Here is a 16,715-nt window from a genome sequence, read left to right as displayed (position 1 = left end):
TCTAAACCATGCACAGTATACTGTAATCTCGTTGCTCTGCATAAACTAGGTAGGTTTCCAGATAATCAAAATATTTTGTATAAGGTGTACTATTTATGCAGGACATCTTAGTCTTCTGGCACACTATGGGAAATGGCACTTTGCAACTCTGAACTCTGATGCACAGTTTTTCAAGACTGGGGTGTACCAACAGCCCATTCTAGACACAAGCTACAGACCAAGGTATGTCAACTCTGCCCCTGCCATTGTCCCTGTCAGAATCACCACCCCATGCCTGCTATTTGTAATGAGGGGAAAGCTCCCTATGGGGTGAGGTGGGGGATTCCTATAGAGACAATGGTGGGAATAAAGGGTTAAAGCCCCCCCTTGCTCACACCACAGTCCTAATTCAGTTCCCCAACCAGACTCAGACACACGATCTATTTATTAAAGCAAAACCAACAATGCATGGCCAAACTATGTGACAAACAACACATCTAATTTGGCCCTTGGGATAACCAAAGTTGTGACAATGAATACTGGGCATGTGCATCACACAAATCCATGAAATCTGTCACTTTTGTAAAAAAAAATCATTTAATATTTAGTAACTATAATTACAGTCCAGGAAACATTAGACTATATGTTACAAATCATCATATTAATACAGCAGTCTTTATTCACAGGGTTACTTCCAGCATAGATCAACTGTTCCATGTATTCAACCCCCTACAGGATCCTACTATGCCCAGAAAACAAGAGCAGATTCTTTGGCACAACACACAACACAGGAAGCCCTGCTGTGTTGATTGGGAGAGTGGAGCCTCAGTTCCATTCCTTCATGCACATGTACATGCAGAAATAGGCACAATGGAGGTGCAGTCCAAGAACCCAGTCTGAAAGCCTTTGAGAGTCCATCCCCAAATCCACAAAGATGAACCCAAATATCCACCACCAACAAACATTATCCTTTATCATTATCATGCGGAATAGGAAAACATCTTCCTAACAGTATGATTTATAAAATAAATCAATAAATACAAGTGCTTGGATATAGGTGTGTATCTAGACCTTTAATACTAGATGGTACGGAGAAAATATATATATATATATATATATATATACTGTTAGGAACAGCTATGTGTCATGGATAAAGGACTTTATGGAAGCCCTCAGAAATTTGGCTGGCACTGACTTTGTTATCATGGGCAGAGCAATCCAACTCAGGGGGAGCCAGTGGAAGTGGAACCAGCGGAGGAAGAGCCACGGGAAACTCTGCAGCATCCACTTGCCGTTTGGGAGCTGCCAGGTCGGCTGAACGTCAGCTCTGCCAGGAGCTACATGCAGGAATGGAAAAGAAAAAGGTGGCTCTCATGAACACCCCTATCGGCGAGTAAGCACTCCCCACTTACTTCCATTATAATTATTTTCTTAGACCGACCTTTTTCTCAGCATAACTTTGCCCAGATTGGGACTCGCAGGAGTGCTCCAAACAGGAGTTGGATATTGCGTAAATCCCCCCTCATCCCCCTCCTCCAACACGCTCCTGGAACATCCCTTTTTCGGGCCTTATGCTGGCTTCCACCGGTACCCCTTCCACTGAGCTGAGTTTCCCCAGGGGACCTCCAGCTGAGTTTTGCAGAGTCCCGCCTCTGCCACAGCTGAGCCAGGGTGAGGAGCTTCTGCCAGCAGAGTCTGGTGGAGCCTGGCAGAGCTGGGACCCTGCTGGCTCAGCTAGGAGTCCACCACATCCAACATCCCTGAGCTCAGTGTAAATAGAAGTTGGATTGCGCCCTTAGACAGAAGCTTAAAATATAGCTTTTGATCATTTTAAATGTGTGGCTGTAAATTTGGCTGCTCTGCAGTGTCTGATGGATTTTGTTAATTTTCTTTATTGGAAACGGACTCTATTTTTTTGTGTTTTTATTATTTCCCACCCAGAGTCCTCAGGATGCACGGTGAGCTATAAATATTTTTAATACATAAATAAATAATAATTAACAAATAAGCTCTGCATATGTGACAAGTAGATACACATTTAAAGCTCCTGCTCTTTGGAGTCTTGATAGATGGAATAGGAGTATTTTTTTCAAAGGCCTGTAAACTTTTCTAATTTGGATTTGGACAGCTGGAGTTAAGCTAGGATTTTGCAAGCAGCAATCACTGGGGCCTTGTTTATTTGCATGGTTTCAATATTGTTTATCATGAGAAGTTTACACTTTGGCCCACACATGTTGTAGCTTGCTCTGAGGCTTCCAGGCAGTGGTAAACCCTGAATTTTTACTTAAAGCCATCAATCACAGCAGTGCAATTATCCGTACTTGGGTACCCATGATATCTCAACCGAACAATGCAAACTACTAACTGCCTTGGGTTTGGACAATGTGCAGCTTTAACGAAATCATCAGCAAAAAATAGCCCTTTACAGTTGTATAAAGATCTTTCAATTTGTCTCATTCTTGTTTAATAATGAGCAGCATGCAGCTAACCTTTGTGTTTCCCCTTTTTCTCCTTTCTGGCGTTGCCAGTTTGGAAGCCTCCTGTGGCTGCCTTAGTTTTTTTAGTTGATTTTGGAGCTTGTTGCGACTCTGCTACCACCTTTACGTCTCCTTGCTCAGCCTCCTGTACTGCTTGAGAGATTTCGGACACCCCACCATAACCAAAAACACAAGAGAAAAACAGAGGAGAGAAGAAATCAGAAATCTATGAAGCCACAAAAAGTAAGCAAGCAAGCAGATTGTAAAAGCATATGTTTCAGTTATTTCAGCAGAAAGGTAACAATATAGGAAAAAAGAAGGCAGGTTCATAATGGATTTTTTTAAAAGTTGGTTTTGGTATTGTGATTTTTATCTTTAGACTACTAGTTAAATAATTGCTAATTCTGTGTGCCATTTTCACTGGGTGAACCAGCCTTGACTGCATTTACTTAGTTATATCCAAGGATACAAGGATAACTGATGGTGCCATCTGTATCTGGTCCCCTGTGATGTCCTAAATTAGAGATCAGTTTCTAAGATTTATTCTGGGGGGGAAAACAGAACCTTATTAAAAAGGTACTAACATTCCAGCAATTTTCCTAATGATATCTGGAGAGACACTACAAGAGTGCAAGCAACAGCATTTACCTGCAAGTAGGGATGAGGGGGAAATTAAATTCAGTTTACATTTAAAGATGAGGGGGAAATTAAATTCAGTTTACATTTAAAGATGAAACTACTTAATTTCCACTTTCCAAAATAATGTGGGAACTGAAATACAGCCACCCTCTAACATGTGCACTTCTCTGAATTTTGTGATGTAGTTCTCCCCCCAAACAATGTTTACAGAAACGCATATATTGAGGGAAATGGGAAAAATGAATACTAGTGAAAATAACATACAAAAATGCATTATATTAGGGTAAAATGCTTGCACAAATATGTAATGTAGACAAACCTGCATATAAAATGTGTTTATTAGAGAAAATTGCAGTAAAATTTTGACAAATGTCCATGAGATTAAAAAAAATAGTAAACTGCTCCAGAAACGTGGAACTGAATTTAAGATTGGAAAAATGAGAAGCTAAAAGAACCAAAATTGACAGATCCATACATTCATACCTACATTTCAACTCATTTCTACGTAGATTCACCAGCTTGCCCTTTCAAATGGCAAACAAAAGTCCCAAACAGTAAGTAAATTCACTAGAAAGAAAAATTACTACTAAATTTACTGTGGTCAACTTGCCACCTGAAATGACAAGGTATATGCCTACTTCAAGAAATATATTGTTTTGGTTTTTGCCTTATAATCTCATTCTCCTCTACTGCTTTTTGCATATATGCTTTGCAAATGCATAAAGAGGGGCACAGAAAAAAATGAGAGATAATCAAAACATAACAAAATTCAGCACTGGCATACACTGATTCAACATATTCAACTATATGCCATTCAATCCTATGCATGCCTACTTCACCAAGTTCAGTGGAGCTTACTCCTAAGAAAATATGCATATATGTATATTCAATCATGAACCTGTAGAATAAATGAAAATCACTGTGGTTCCATAATATAGTCAGGTTACTTATTTGAAGCATATACAAACAAATATTTCTGCAACAAACCACCTCTATCAAAGTACAGAAAATAAAAAATAGTAATATTCTATACCTCCAGAGCACACTGACAGTGCAATCATATGTATGCTCACTTGGAAGCAAATCCCACTAAATTTAATTGGTCTTACTCCCAAAGTAAGCATACACAGTATGGCAGCTGAAATTTCAATATTTTGGTAATAAATCAGAGCTTCTACACACCATTAAAAACATCCTGGTTTTTAGGGTTTAGTACAAGTACTCTTATTTACCACCTTGTTCAAGAAATACTGAACAATGCTGGGCAAGACAGTGCAGACATATGGTATACGGCACATATAATAGCTCTTTCTCAATTAATCTAATCTAGGTTTGCGATGTATGGCTACAGCTAGGATCAAAACACAGGAAAACTGACAGAAGCCAAATCCAACCAAGACTGAGATAACTATAGTGTGTAGGATCAGTGATCTGGTGTGGACTGCACTATCTATTAACAATGAATGTTTAGGTGACCCGGCTGCTCAGGTTCATAGATGTGGATGTTCCTACATCTATTGTTTTGCCTCGTGTTTCCTGCATGTTGAATTTCAACACTTTGTGTCTCCCATATCTGGAGATCACCACTATTAATTCCTCTTGCAGTCACACCCATAATCTGGACATCCTTCACACAATGTCTGGCTGTGTAGAAATGAATCTGGGACTATCCAAAGATTTTGGAAAATGGCTTTGTGTGTGTTCACAGGCAGTCTTTGTTACTACTTCGGGGATGAGACTTTCGTGAGTCCTTGCAAAAAAAATATTAAAATGTGTATTAAAGTTTCTAAAGTGTGAATTGATTTGCAATTATTCCTAAATTGCTTATTTTAAGAAACACAGAAACATTCTGTCACGGCTTCTTATTTCAGTAATTTATTCATCTAATTAGAGTTAGCCTAAAGCTTGGGGGGGGAGCTATTACTATGAGCTGTAACTTGAGGATTTAGTTCCAAAGAGGTGGGACATTCTCAGCACTTGTCAAAGCCTGAATTTTAATGCATTATCGATCTTGTCATGCAAGAGCTTAACAGTTCATATGACTTTATGTCTGGGAACCAATCCATGTTGTCAGTAGCAACACATGTGGTGGGGCAGTGCCACAGACCTGCCCCACCACATGCACTGCTAGTGCACATCGCTATCTTGAATCCACATCAGCAGTACTGGAGACATTAAAAATTGGATTCTTTGTGATAGAAGCAGCAAAATGAAATTTTCAGAAAGATACACCAAGTACCCTGCAATTTTGACAAAATTAAATTGAGATTTAGAGTAGAATAAACTATTGCTTAAAGATTAATCCTAGCCCACATCACAAAATCATATCTAATCAAAAGTCGCACACACACACACACACACACACACACATATACATCAGTTTTTCCCTTTTAACCATTCATTATTCAGTTCCAAATGAGTCAGTTTCCCCTTAGATTATTAAGCAGCCACACCCCCTTTTAGGCTACATGCATCCACAATTATGTGGGGAAACAGTATGAACACACAGAATATACTGAATAAGACCACTGGTTCATCTAGCTCAGTATTATCTACACTGACTGGCAGTGGCTTTCCAGGGTTTCTAGGACATCCCCAGTCAAACCTGGAGATGCTGGGGATTGAACCTGGAATCTTCTGCATAAAAATAAGATGCTCTATTACTGAGCTACGGTCTCTCCCATTGACTGCGGTGCTCTAAATGAAGGAATGTTCTGTGGGAAAGTGAAGTATGGAAATAAGTAATCAGGCATCCAAGGATAAATCTGTCCAAGTTCGAAGATCAACCTCAGAGGTCGTTCTGAAATGAAGAGGATGGAAACTGAAGAAGAGGCCTTCTCTGTTATGATAAATGGGCTGTGAATTTTCTCTCTAGGAAGGTTTGCCTGGCACCAACTCTGATGTCTTGTTTAGCGTCAGCCAGGCGAAGACCACTATGTGTAGCTTGTTTTGACATGTTTGCATACTGGAATTTGTTTTTATTTTATTATGCTGTTTTTTAGTGATTAATGATGCTGCTTATGTCTTTAAACTATTTGCTGCCCTGCAAAAAAAGCCTCTGGACTAAAGAACAGCCTATAAATATTTGTAGGAAATAATAAATTAAAAATAGGGGGGCACATATATGAATAATCTTCATTCCTGAGTGGTCTGATGACCTGAAGTTGTACTGTAATTTGTTTTCACAAAAATAAAATACATAGTAGTTTGATCTGCATTATATTGTGCTGATCTGTAGTGGCATCAGCTCACATCAGAGGGCAGGGCCATGTAACATGCACATCTGCATTTTGGGCAGGGTACACAACTCCTTCCTCCTCAGTCTCCCCTACTATAGCTTTCCCTACTAGATCAGGCCAAAGGTCCACCTAGTCCAACCAAATGCCTATGGAAAGCCTGCAAGCAAGACATGAGCACAATAGACCTCTCCACACTTGTGATTCCCAGCAAGTGGTATTCAGAGACATACTCTCTGACTGTGGCAGTACAACATAATCATCATGGCTAATAGCCATTGACAGCCTTACCCTTCTGTCCTACCTGCTTTGGACCCAGTAAAATTCCTGAATCCCAGGCAGTCACCACAGATGGTGCTCTCTCTCTCTCTCTCTCTCTCTCCATGTGTGTTTCCCTGTAACAAGAACCAAGCACAAAAAAATCCTGCTAGACCCCTCCACTGCCCACCTTCAGACCTGCACAATTCCTTTCCACCACCTCTGCATACTTCAACATTTGAGTACTGGGAATACTTTGGGGGGAGGGGGTTCAATAGAATGTTAGGGTTAGAAGAAAGTGTGGAGGTAATCTAGTCCAATGCCCTGCTCAACACAGGATCTACAATGCAGGATGCAATAACAGCATTGATAAGAAATGACCATCCAGCCTCTGCTGAAATATCTCCTATGAAAAAAACTCACTACCTCCTAAGGCAGTCTGTTCCACAGCCAGATAGCTCATACCATGAGAAAATGTCTCCTGATGCTTAGCCTAAATCTGCTTCCTTGCAAGATTTAGATGGATTTCCACCCATTCGGTCTAGTTCTGTCCTCTGAAACAACAAAGAACATGTCTCCTTGTGCATGCATTTGCCTACTTGAAGCACAGGGAATAACTACCTCCAACTGACCCTGCCTGCCTCTGACCTCATGGTTCCCAGATCTCAGGCAAGCAGCAGCAGCAGGGATTGCCCCAATGCACACTTCTTTGCCCAGGAAGCAGCCAGAGGTCAAGTGTACGCATGACTGCAGTGGTGGCATTAGACCTCTAGTTACCTGTTTAATGGTGCAGAAATATGAAATACAGAACACTTCATCCAAAACACAAAGATAACAATTATCAGTACATCAGATATAAGGCCTGCAGAGTGTAAATGTCTTTTGCAATGAGGAGAGATCCCAGTAGCAATACATTTTTTTCAGCTGCTGAATTCTAGATGGCTTGTTAGCTACTGCAGTATAGCAGAGCAACCCACTCTGTATTTCATGAGGCAAGCAAGGGGTGGTAGGTGGCAGAAACTCCGCACAGAGTGTAGTACAGAATCCAATTATCCTTCTCTGAAGAGACATTTACACTCACATGAACTCATTCATTCTGAATTTCTTCTGCTATAAATGATTGTCATAGAACAGAAGCTGTGCCTTTGGCAAACCATGAGGTGCACAGGAGATGTTTGTGTTTTACCCTGAAGAGATTTCTGGTGACACATCATAACTTTGGGCTGTTTAGTTTGATGTGTCATTCTGTCTGGGGTATATGTGATAAGATACAATTCTGTATATCAAATCATCAACCTGTGAAGCTAAAAATGATTAATTGCTCATTAGCATAGGAATACCTAGCCATATATATCACACTAAACACCAATTTGGGAGGCTGATTTAAATAAATCTTGAATGACAAGGAAGGGCAGCTTCCTTTTATTTTGGTAAATAGCATGAACCATTATTTAAATTCACTTGATTACACTCCTGATTTTTAGAGGAATCTTAACTCAGTACTGAAGCATTATACTCCATAGTAGTCATACAATCCCAGGCTGGTTGTTAACAAGATTTTGACTTATCTTCCTGACACTGGTGTTCTTTGATAAAGAAAAAAGTTCTATCTTTCTCCTATAGTTTTCCCTCTCCAGAGCAGGCTTTCATTGAACAGTTTTATCCCAGGGTAAATTTGGATCCAGGCCCTTTTTAAAATCTGCTTGCTATTCATTCCAGACAGGTTATACATTTCAACAAACGTTCAATAACACAAGGGGGGGGGGGGTGAAACAAAGCAGAAAGATAGGTTTCTTTAATAGAGAATGTTTTATACTATATATCAACCTATGCTTTTAAGGTTAATGAAGTTGAAATTTTCTCACATTCTGAAATGCAGTTTAAAACCCCAGATAGTGGAGTAGAACTCTGAATTCCAGTTGCAAAGACCAATGCTCCACTTAGGGAATCACACAGCTTACATTTCAGACTTGAAGGACCAATGTATGATAGAGGTGAATATTATGGGACAGAAATGCTACAGAAAGAGTACACTAGTTATTTTAGGTGGCTATCCAGGGCCAAGCTACACATTAACCCAAGTATTAAGCCAATTGTGTATCACTTGCTGTGTATGTGGATCCTCTGGATTGTGAGCACAATGTCCACCCCACCACTAGAGTTTCCTTGTTTCAATTGCAGAAACCCCACCCAAAGCAGAATGTCCACATTGTAAACCACAGCACATTTTTAGCAGGATGAAGAGAGACATGCAGGGAAGGCTTGATGTGCAGAGACTGAGTACCATCTAAACTGGCTGTAGCGCCGCAAACAAACTCAAACTCTGATCCAAAATCTGATCCCCCAACTCTCTGGAGCAGATTTTGACCATGAACAGGGGGGCTGCAAGAGCGAGAAGAGGAAGGAGATGTTCTGCTAAATGAGTGGAAATCACAAAATAGCAACAATGGATGCAACCAGATGCCTCTGCCCTGTGTGCACAGTAGTGATGGGCTCCATTTCTGCAGTAATCAGAGCTGCCATCAATTAATTACTATTTCTAATATTCTCTGTCTTTGTGAAGAGAAAGTTGAAGTAGCAACTTTCCACACCTGGTTTTCAGTTCATTGTTCTTCTTTTCCAATTTGTTTTTTTTAATTCGCTTTGAAATCATTGATAGTGTGAGTGATACTTTCATCGATCTAATTTGTATGTGAGCTCTTCAAATATGTATTCCCTTTCACTGATGTCAATGAGGTGCTGACTGACAGACAGAAAGCAGCAGGGGGTGTTGATTGTAAGCAGCAGGGGGGAAGACACTGACTGATTATCTGCCTTAATCTGTCTGCGGTGCACTTGAAAAGGAATGTAAACAGGCAATCATTATAGATTTCAGAATAAAGATCAATACCAGTGGAGACTCCTGAATAAATAGCTAATATAATATTGATAATTCTCTGCAAAGAAAAAAAATCAGAGAAGATTGGAAAAATGAAAAGATATCAGAGGAAAAATGAATCAGATCATTAACGACCACCAGGGGGCCACACTTAAAAACAAAACATAAAAAGGAGAGGATTCCATCCCTAGTTCAGTCATACAAACATGCATAGAGAAATAAAATGCAAATAATTATCCAAATAGAAGTTCTATTCACAATGCAGTTTTTAATTTATAAATGTAACTGAAGAAAATGCTACAGAGAAGAAGTGAAATGTATTTAGTATTCAAACTTCTGACCATGTACATTTTAACTGAACTTTAACATTTTTAAGGGATAAGGCTTTGGATATCTGCAAGCAATCATGGGAGGGGGGGAGGTTGTCTCAGGCTTTTTACTGTGTTTGAAACAAGTGATTGCATAACTAGAAACTAAAAGGGGGATGCATATAGACTAAGATATGACCTAGGAATTGTACACTCATATTATTAAGGTCATTTGGAGTGTATGATATTGCAGAAAGTCACACAGAATGGTTACTAAACATTTTTTTTACTATTCTTTGCCAGCTTAAAAGGCTGAGGACAACAGCTCTTGTGCACCAAAAAATAAAATTTATTCAGAAAGATATTTAACCACAGGTGGTGCATTTAAAAAAAAAAAAGTTTAAATCGGGGTAGGGACAGTGATCGTGTTGCACGATGAAAAGCCCAACAGTTTTATGTACTGTCAACTCTCTAAAGAGCATGGAAAAGAAATGTAGATTCCGTTGACAAGTTTTTCATTTTACAAAATGGTAGTGGTTTTACTTGCTGCCTAAAATCACGAGAAATTCATTCCTAAAACACCAACAGTGAATTCTATAACATTTAATAGAAAGCCTCCCACAAATGGTAAATAGTTTCAGAAGGAAGAAAGAGGCTGAACAGCTATTTTCTTAGTAGATCTTCCAATCTCAGGATAAGTTAAAAGTTAAGAGTGGAGGATAAGTTAAGTGGGAGCTCTTAATGTTGATGCTTAGGCTAGTTTTATTAATCATTTTACTAAAATTATGGTTAGCATATTCTCAAAGGCATCTTTTGGTAAGATACTTCCCCCCTGCCATTTTGCAATAAATTGGCACATACCATGATAAATGATGCTGCTGTTGCTGTTGAGGTAAGATTCAACCAATGGCGCTTGTTCTTCTGACTGTTTCATTCTGCGTGCCCTTGTGCGGCCATCCACATTGGACTGAACCATCAGTGGCTCCTGACGTTTTTTCTTCTGCTTCTGCTCAAGCAGTGCTCTCTGGGAAAAACACACAGACCCTCACCAAAAGAGCTCCACTTTAGATTAAATGCTATGGTAGTATGGAAACCCTGCAGGCCTATGGATTGATTTCTGGATAAATCTCAGCAAGATGTTTTGAACCAAACAGTATTAAGTTTGACATCTACACCCACCACAGCTCCATAACAACATGTTTCTTTCACTAGTATTATGTACAGTGGGATACAGAAATAACTCTTTACAGACAGCATCATCAAAATCTTAAAAACTGAAAATATCTCAAGTGTTAAAGAGTAGAAATAATCGACACCTCCACAGACAGCCAGATTTTTGAGATTTAAAATGGATTATATTAAATTATGGGAAAGCAATAAAAGATATGACATAAAATTATTGCTATTAGCACCTGAGAAATAGGTGCTATACAAAGCTGCAGCCCTATATCCACCTACTCCATGAGATTTACGTCTGAATAGACATGCATAGGTTGCACTGTAAAACACATAAAAAGACAAGTCTTTCCCAATAGTAGAACTAGTTTACCATAGAGATGGATCACCAACAATTGTGTTATCCATCAGATCAGTTCCCACCCACCCCACCCTTCAGAAACACAAAGGCAGTGCTTATTTGGCTGTTGGTCACAATCAGCATTGATCACACTAAACCATGTAATGACCATGTAATGCTTGTTCAGGCAGTGGCTAATTTCATAAACCACATCCCGAACCTGGAAAATTCAGTGTTGGCCTGATCATGGAGTATGTGAAAATGTTAACTGGCCCCCAAAATGAGACAATGGGAAATCTGATTTTTGAAGTTTGGATTCCAAATATTATTTTATATCAGAGACAGATTGTTGTTGTTATGTGCCTTCAAGTTGATTTTGACTTATGGTGACTTTATGAATCAGTGACCTCCAATAACATCTCTTATATACCACCCTGTTCAGATCTTGTAAGTTCAGGTCTATAGCTTCCTTTATGGAATCAATCCATCTCTTGCTTGACCTTCCTCTTCTTCTGCTCCCTTTTGTTTTTCCCAGCATTGTTGTTGTTGTTGTTGTTGTAGCCGAAGCTCTCTGGGCGGTTTACAACAATTAAAAACGTTAAAAACAAATATACAAATTTAAAAACACATTTTTAAAAAACAATTTAAAAACACATGCTAAAATGCCTAGGAGAAGAGGAAAGTCTTGACCTGGTGCCATCAAGGAGATCATTCCATAATTTTGGGGCCACTGCTAAGAAGGCCCTCTCCCTCGTTGCCATTTCCCGAGCTTCCCATATTTTCTTTTCTAGTGAATCTTGTCTTCTCATTATGTGTCCAAACTATGATGGCTTCAGTTTCATCATTTTAGCTTCTAGTGATGGCAAGCTCTCCTCCAACACCACATTTCAAATGAGTTGATTTTTCTCTTATCCGTTTTTCACTGTCCAACTTTCACATCCATACATAGAGATCAGAAATACCATGGTCTGAATGATCCTGACTTTAGTGTTCAGTGATACATCTTTACATTTGAGGACCGTTTCTAGTTCTCTCACAGCTGCCCTCCCCAGTCCTAGCCTTCTTCTGTTTTCTTGACTATTGTCTCCATTTTGGTTAATGACTGTGCCAAGGTATTGATAATCCTTGACAAGTTCAATGTCCTCATTGTCAACTTTAAAGTTACATAAATCTTCTGTTGTCATTACTTTAGTCTTCTCGACATTCAGCTGTAGTCCTGCTTGTGTGCTTTCCTCTTTAACTTTCATCAGCATTCATTTCAAATCATTACTGGTTTCTGCTAGTAGTATGGTATCATCTGCATATCTTAAATTATTGATATTTCTCCCACCAGTTTTCACACCTCCTTCATCTTGGTCCAATCCTGCTTTCCGTATGATATGTTCTGTATACAGATTAAACATAGGGTGATAAAATACACCCGTCTCACATTCTTTCCGATGGGGAACCAATCGGTTTCTCCATATTCTGTCCTTACAGTAGCCTCTTGTCCAGAGTATAGGTTGCACATCAGGACAATCAGATGCTGTGGCACCCCCATCTTTTAAAGCATTCCATGGTTTTTCATGATCTACACAGTCAAAGGTTTTGCTATAATTTATAATGCACAGGTGATTTTCTTCTGAAATTCTTTGGTCCGTTCCATTATCCAATGTATGTTTGTGATATGATCTCTGGTACCTCTTCCCTTTCTAAATCCAGTTTGGACATCTGGCATTTCTCGCTCCTTATATGGTAAGAGCCTTTGTTGTAGAATCTTGAGTATTACTTTACTTGCATGGGATATTAAGGTAATAGTCTGATAATTACTGCATTCCCTGGGATCCCCTTTCTTTGGAAGTTGAATGTATATTGAACGCTTCCAGTATGTGGGCCATCGTTTTCTTTCCCATATTTGTTGACAAATTTTTGTCAAAATTTGGACAGATTCAGTCTCAGTAACTTGTAGCAACTCTATTAGTATGCCATCTGTTTCTGGTGATTGCTTTTTCCAAGCATTTTAAGAGCAGCTTTCACCTCACATTCTAAAATTTCTGGTTCTTCATCTTATGGTTCCTCTGTGAATGAATCTGTCATCCTTGCTTCTCTTTTATAGAGTTCTTCAGTGTATTGCTTCCATCTTCCTTTTACTTTATCTCGGTCCAGTAGCGTGTTCCCCTGTTGATTATTCAACATCCCTACTCTTGGTTTAAATTTCCCTTTAATTTCTCTAATCTTTTGGAATAGGGCTTTTGTTCTGCCTTTTTTTGTTGTCCTCTTCTATTTCTGTACAATAACTATTGTAATAGTTCTTTGTCCCTATGTACTAGTCACTGTATTATTGTACTTAGGGTTCTAACCATGCTTCTGTCTCCTTTTGCTTTCCTTCTCTCTTTAACCATTTTAAGAGTTTTGTCAGTCATCCACTGAGGTCTTTCTCTCTTTTTATGTAGAAGTATTGTCTGTTTGCATTCTTCCCTGATGTCTCTGACTTCAATCCATACTTCTTCAGGTTCTCTAGAAAACTAGTATTAAAATCACAGCCGAGACCATGATTTATGCTGAACATTAAAAAACACTGCACTTCATTTCACAGTAGAGTTTATAGCCAGGAAGAAATTTAGTTTCCAACTATATGGATCTCTCCTTCTAGATATTTACATGTTTATGTTATGATAGCAAATAGTGCATTATTTATGAGGTATATCTCAATCTGAGCCACTTTTCCACATCCACAGCAAAATCACATACCCAGTTTTAAATACCCACTGGCTTACTGGTCCACTAATATGCTGTGCTCATTAATTCCTGGGAGTCTCTAACTTTCCTTTACTACATGCAGAACGGAAAGAGATGAGCACTGTAAGCGTCTTCTTTTTTTAACCCTAGTCTCCTTGTAATTGGTGTCCCATTCCCACACAGTAGCTGTAACTATTCTCCATCTAAATCTAAATTTAGAAGAAAATTGATGCACAGATTTGACTTGATTGAAGAGAAGCAAGGTATAAATGAATGGGAATAAACTGAATTAGTTTGATCCAAGTTTGCAGTGGGATGGGAAAAATGCATACTTGTACTTCTGACAATTGTTATTTTTCTTCCACACCAACCCCTCTGAAAATGTTACATTTGGTTGCTGCTCAAATTTTACACATTCCTTCTATTTACTTGGGAGTATTAATATCTCCTGGAAACTGCCATTACTGTGGAAACCCAAGTGGAGTTCTGTTTGGGAGATCACTTCAGCAACCCTGTGTTTGATATTGATGAGGGTGGATATAGTAACATATGGATGTCTGAATCTAGAATAAACCTTCCCGCAAAACCTTGCAGGCTTCCGTTTGTCATTGTCAGGTACATATTCCTGGAAGGGCCTAGTAAGTCAGCATTGATTTCTGCAATGGAAAAAAACTAACAGTTACCATTTATGTATCAGTAAATATCAGTAAAAGGAGGTTTTCTTATCCTTAAAAAATCAAGTTAAGCAAGCTCCATTTATCAACATGAAATAACAAATGAAGTGTAAGGAAGGTTTTACAAACTCACCTGTCTGTCAAGCTTTTGTTGTCGCAGATTGCTACTCTCATCATCTAAAACACTGCCAAGATAAAATAAAAAATAAAAAAGAATTTACTAGTCTAATCACAGAAGAAAACCTTGCGGCTCTTTACCAAGAAAAACTACTTATCTATAGTAGTTTATAGGAACTTTGTACAAACCTCTGCAATGGGAATCCACAAATTTTGGTTGACAGCCAGCCATTACCTGTGGCTTCCAACAACTTTGTCCATTCCTGCCCTGGAAACACTCAGAAACAGCAAGCACCAAAGTGTCTCTAAAGCCTGGCATTGTGTGGCAAAATGACCTCTCCCTATCACCAAGTTCTCTGTGTGTGCAAGAGGACCTGGGATGGGGCAAGGATTGTCTCTGCTGCCCATCACAAAGGGAGAGATTCTCCACATCTCTGAATTCTCTGGGGTGCATGGAGAGCTCAGGCGAAAGGAAGGATCTCTCATTTCATGTGGGCATTCAGGGGAAGATGGTTGTCAGAAAGAGATTTCTGGCCATTACTGGCATCCTGCAAAACCCTGCTCTGCAATATTTGGATCACTTGGATCAAGTTAATATAATAACAACAACAGCAAAACAATTTCACTTGATCACACCATTTAGTCTGTGCCACAGTTGTAACACAACAGCCTGATCTGGATGATATTCTCTTTTACCTTCTTCCTACATGTGGTGGGGCAGTGAGATTGCAACTTCTCACCCTGCCCATCATGCTCACCTGCCCCCAACTCTGCAACTTCCATAAGTCCTCTTAGGGGATCATGTCTGAATAGGATGTACCTTTACAAAATCAAGACATGTCGTTCCAAATTGCATGGTTTGTTCCTCCATAAAAACCCAGGAATGGATCATGCATTGGATTTTACACATTTTATTTATTTATTTACCACATTTACATAGCTTCCCAATACCAGAAGTTCTCTTGGTGAGATATGACATGCCAGTAAAGGTGACATTGCCCTCTTGTCCCCTGCAGCCTCCACCCATCCAATCTGCACCAGAGGGTTTGCCAACCCTCTAGAGCGGTCCTTGGGCACCCCCTGTATGGGGGCTGCAGGGCAAGGAAAGGAAGCAAAATCCCATTTGCACGAGCAGAAGTCTATTGCACAAGCAGGATGCCACAGTTTGATATCATCGCTTCCCAGGTACACCCTATTTAAATGTTTCATCTACAGGAGTCAGAGGCAACAAATGGTAGCACAGCAGGCATGGTTGTAGGGAGCAATCTTTCACATACACCCTACCATACCCAGAGACAAAGTAGAGTATGTCCAACCTGGGGCATTTTCCCCCCAAAACTACAATGTTCAAGCAAATAAAAAGGATCACAGCATTCCCCCACACAGCAATAAGATAGAAGAGCTGGCACAGACTACACCTCACCCAAATGTCAGTTTACCCAAAGGCCTAAAACATAAGAACACAAATTGCAAATGACAGCTATCAACCTCAAAGTTAAATCCAGAGAACTCAGTGAAAAATCAAAATTCAAAAGAGTAAAGAACTGTTTAGCAGATCAGCTATTCACAAATCTTCTATGCCATTTCTAGTCTGGCCCAGAGTCATTACTTTGTTGAAACTGCTGGGGCTTGCCACTGTTGTGCAATCGAAAGCTTTGCTGGAGATAGTGCTTGCATGATTAATGGGACTTCTTTCTCACTGACATTCAATACGACAAGGGGGGAGTCCAAAGGGATAGAATGGCCAGTAATGAGTTGAATAACCTCAAACCCGCCTGCCAGAAGGTTTGGATGCATTTACACACTACCAGACTTATAAGCTACTGCTAGCATGGTCACAAGAGCTTTTCTGCAGCACCTCAGATAACCTCATTTAGTGTCCATAAACTACATCTATCAAACAGCAAGTCCCTGC

At 39.5% G+C, this 16,715-nt stretch overlaps 1 protein-coding gene across 8 annotated transcripts in view; it reads right to left on the bottom strand.

Annotated features, from left to right (window-relative positions):
• TUB (TUB bipartite transcription factor) overlaps positions 1-16,715 on the bottom strand; it is a 193,143-nt gene that overhangs the window by 31,594 nt on the left and 144,834 nt on the right. For 5 of the 8 annotated variants that reach the window (XM_061610318.1, XM_061610310.1, XM_061610313.1 and 2 more), the window contains exons 2-4: positions 14,817-14,868; positions 10,637-10,799; positions 2,469-2,609 (exon numbers count right to left, since the gene is read on the bottom strand). In XM_061610318.1, coding sequence (XP_061466302.1) covers positions 2,469-2,609; positions 10,637-10,799; positions 14,817-14,868 — 356 coding nt within the window. The remainder of the gene's footprint in view (positions 1-2,468; positions 2,610-10,636; positions 10,800-14,816; positions 14,869-16,715) is intronic. The other 3 variants (XM_061610312.1, XM_061610316.1, XM_061610315.1) reach the window with 3 other exon arrangements.

The sequence above is a fragment of the Rhineura floridana genome, chromosome 2 (genome assembly GCF_030035675.1).
Source record: "Rhineura floridana isolate rRhiFlo1 chromosome 2, rRhiFlo1.hap2, whole genome shotgun sequence".
Classification (NCBI taxonomy): Eukaryota; Metazoa; Chordata; class Lepidosauria; order Squamata; family Rhineuridae; genus Rhineura; species Rhineura floridana.
The sequence above is the reverse complement of the archived record's forward strand: the minus strand, read 5'-3'. Positions and strand labels throughout refer to the sequence as shown.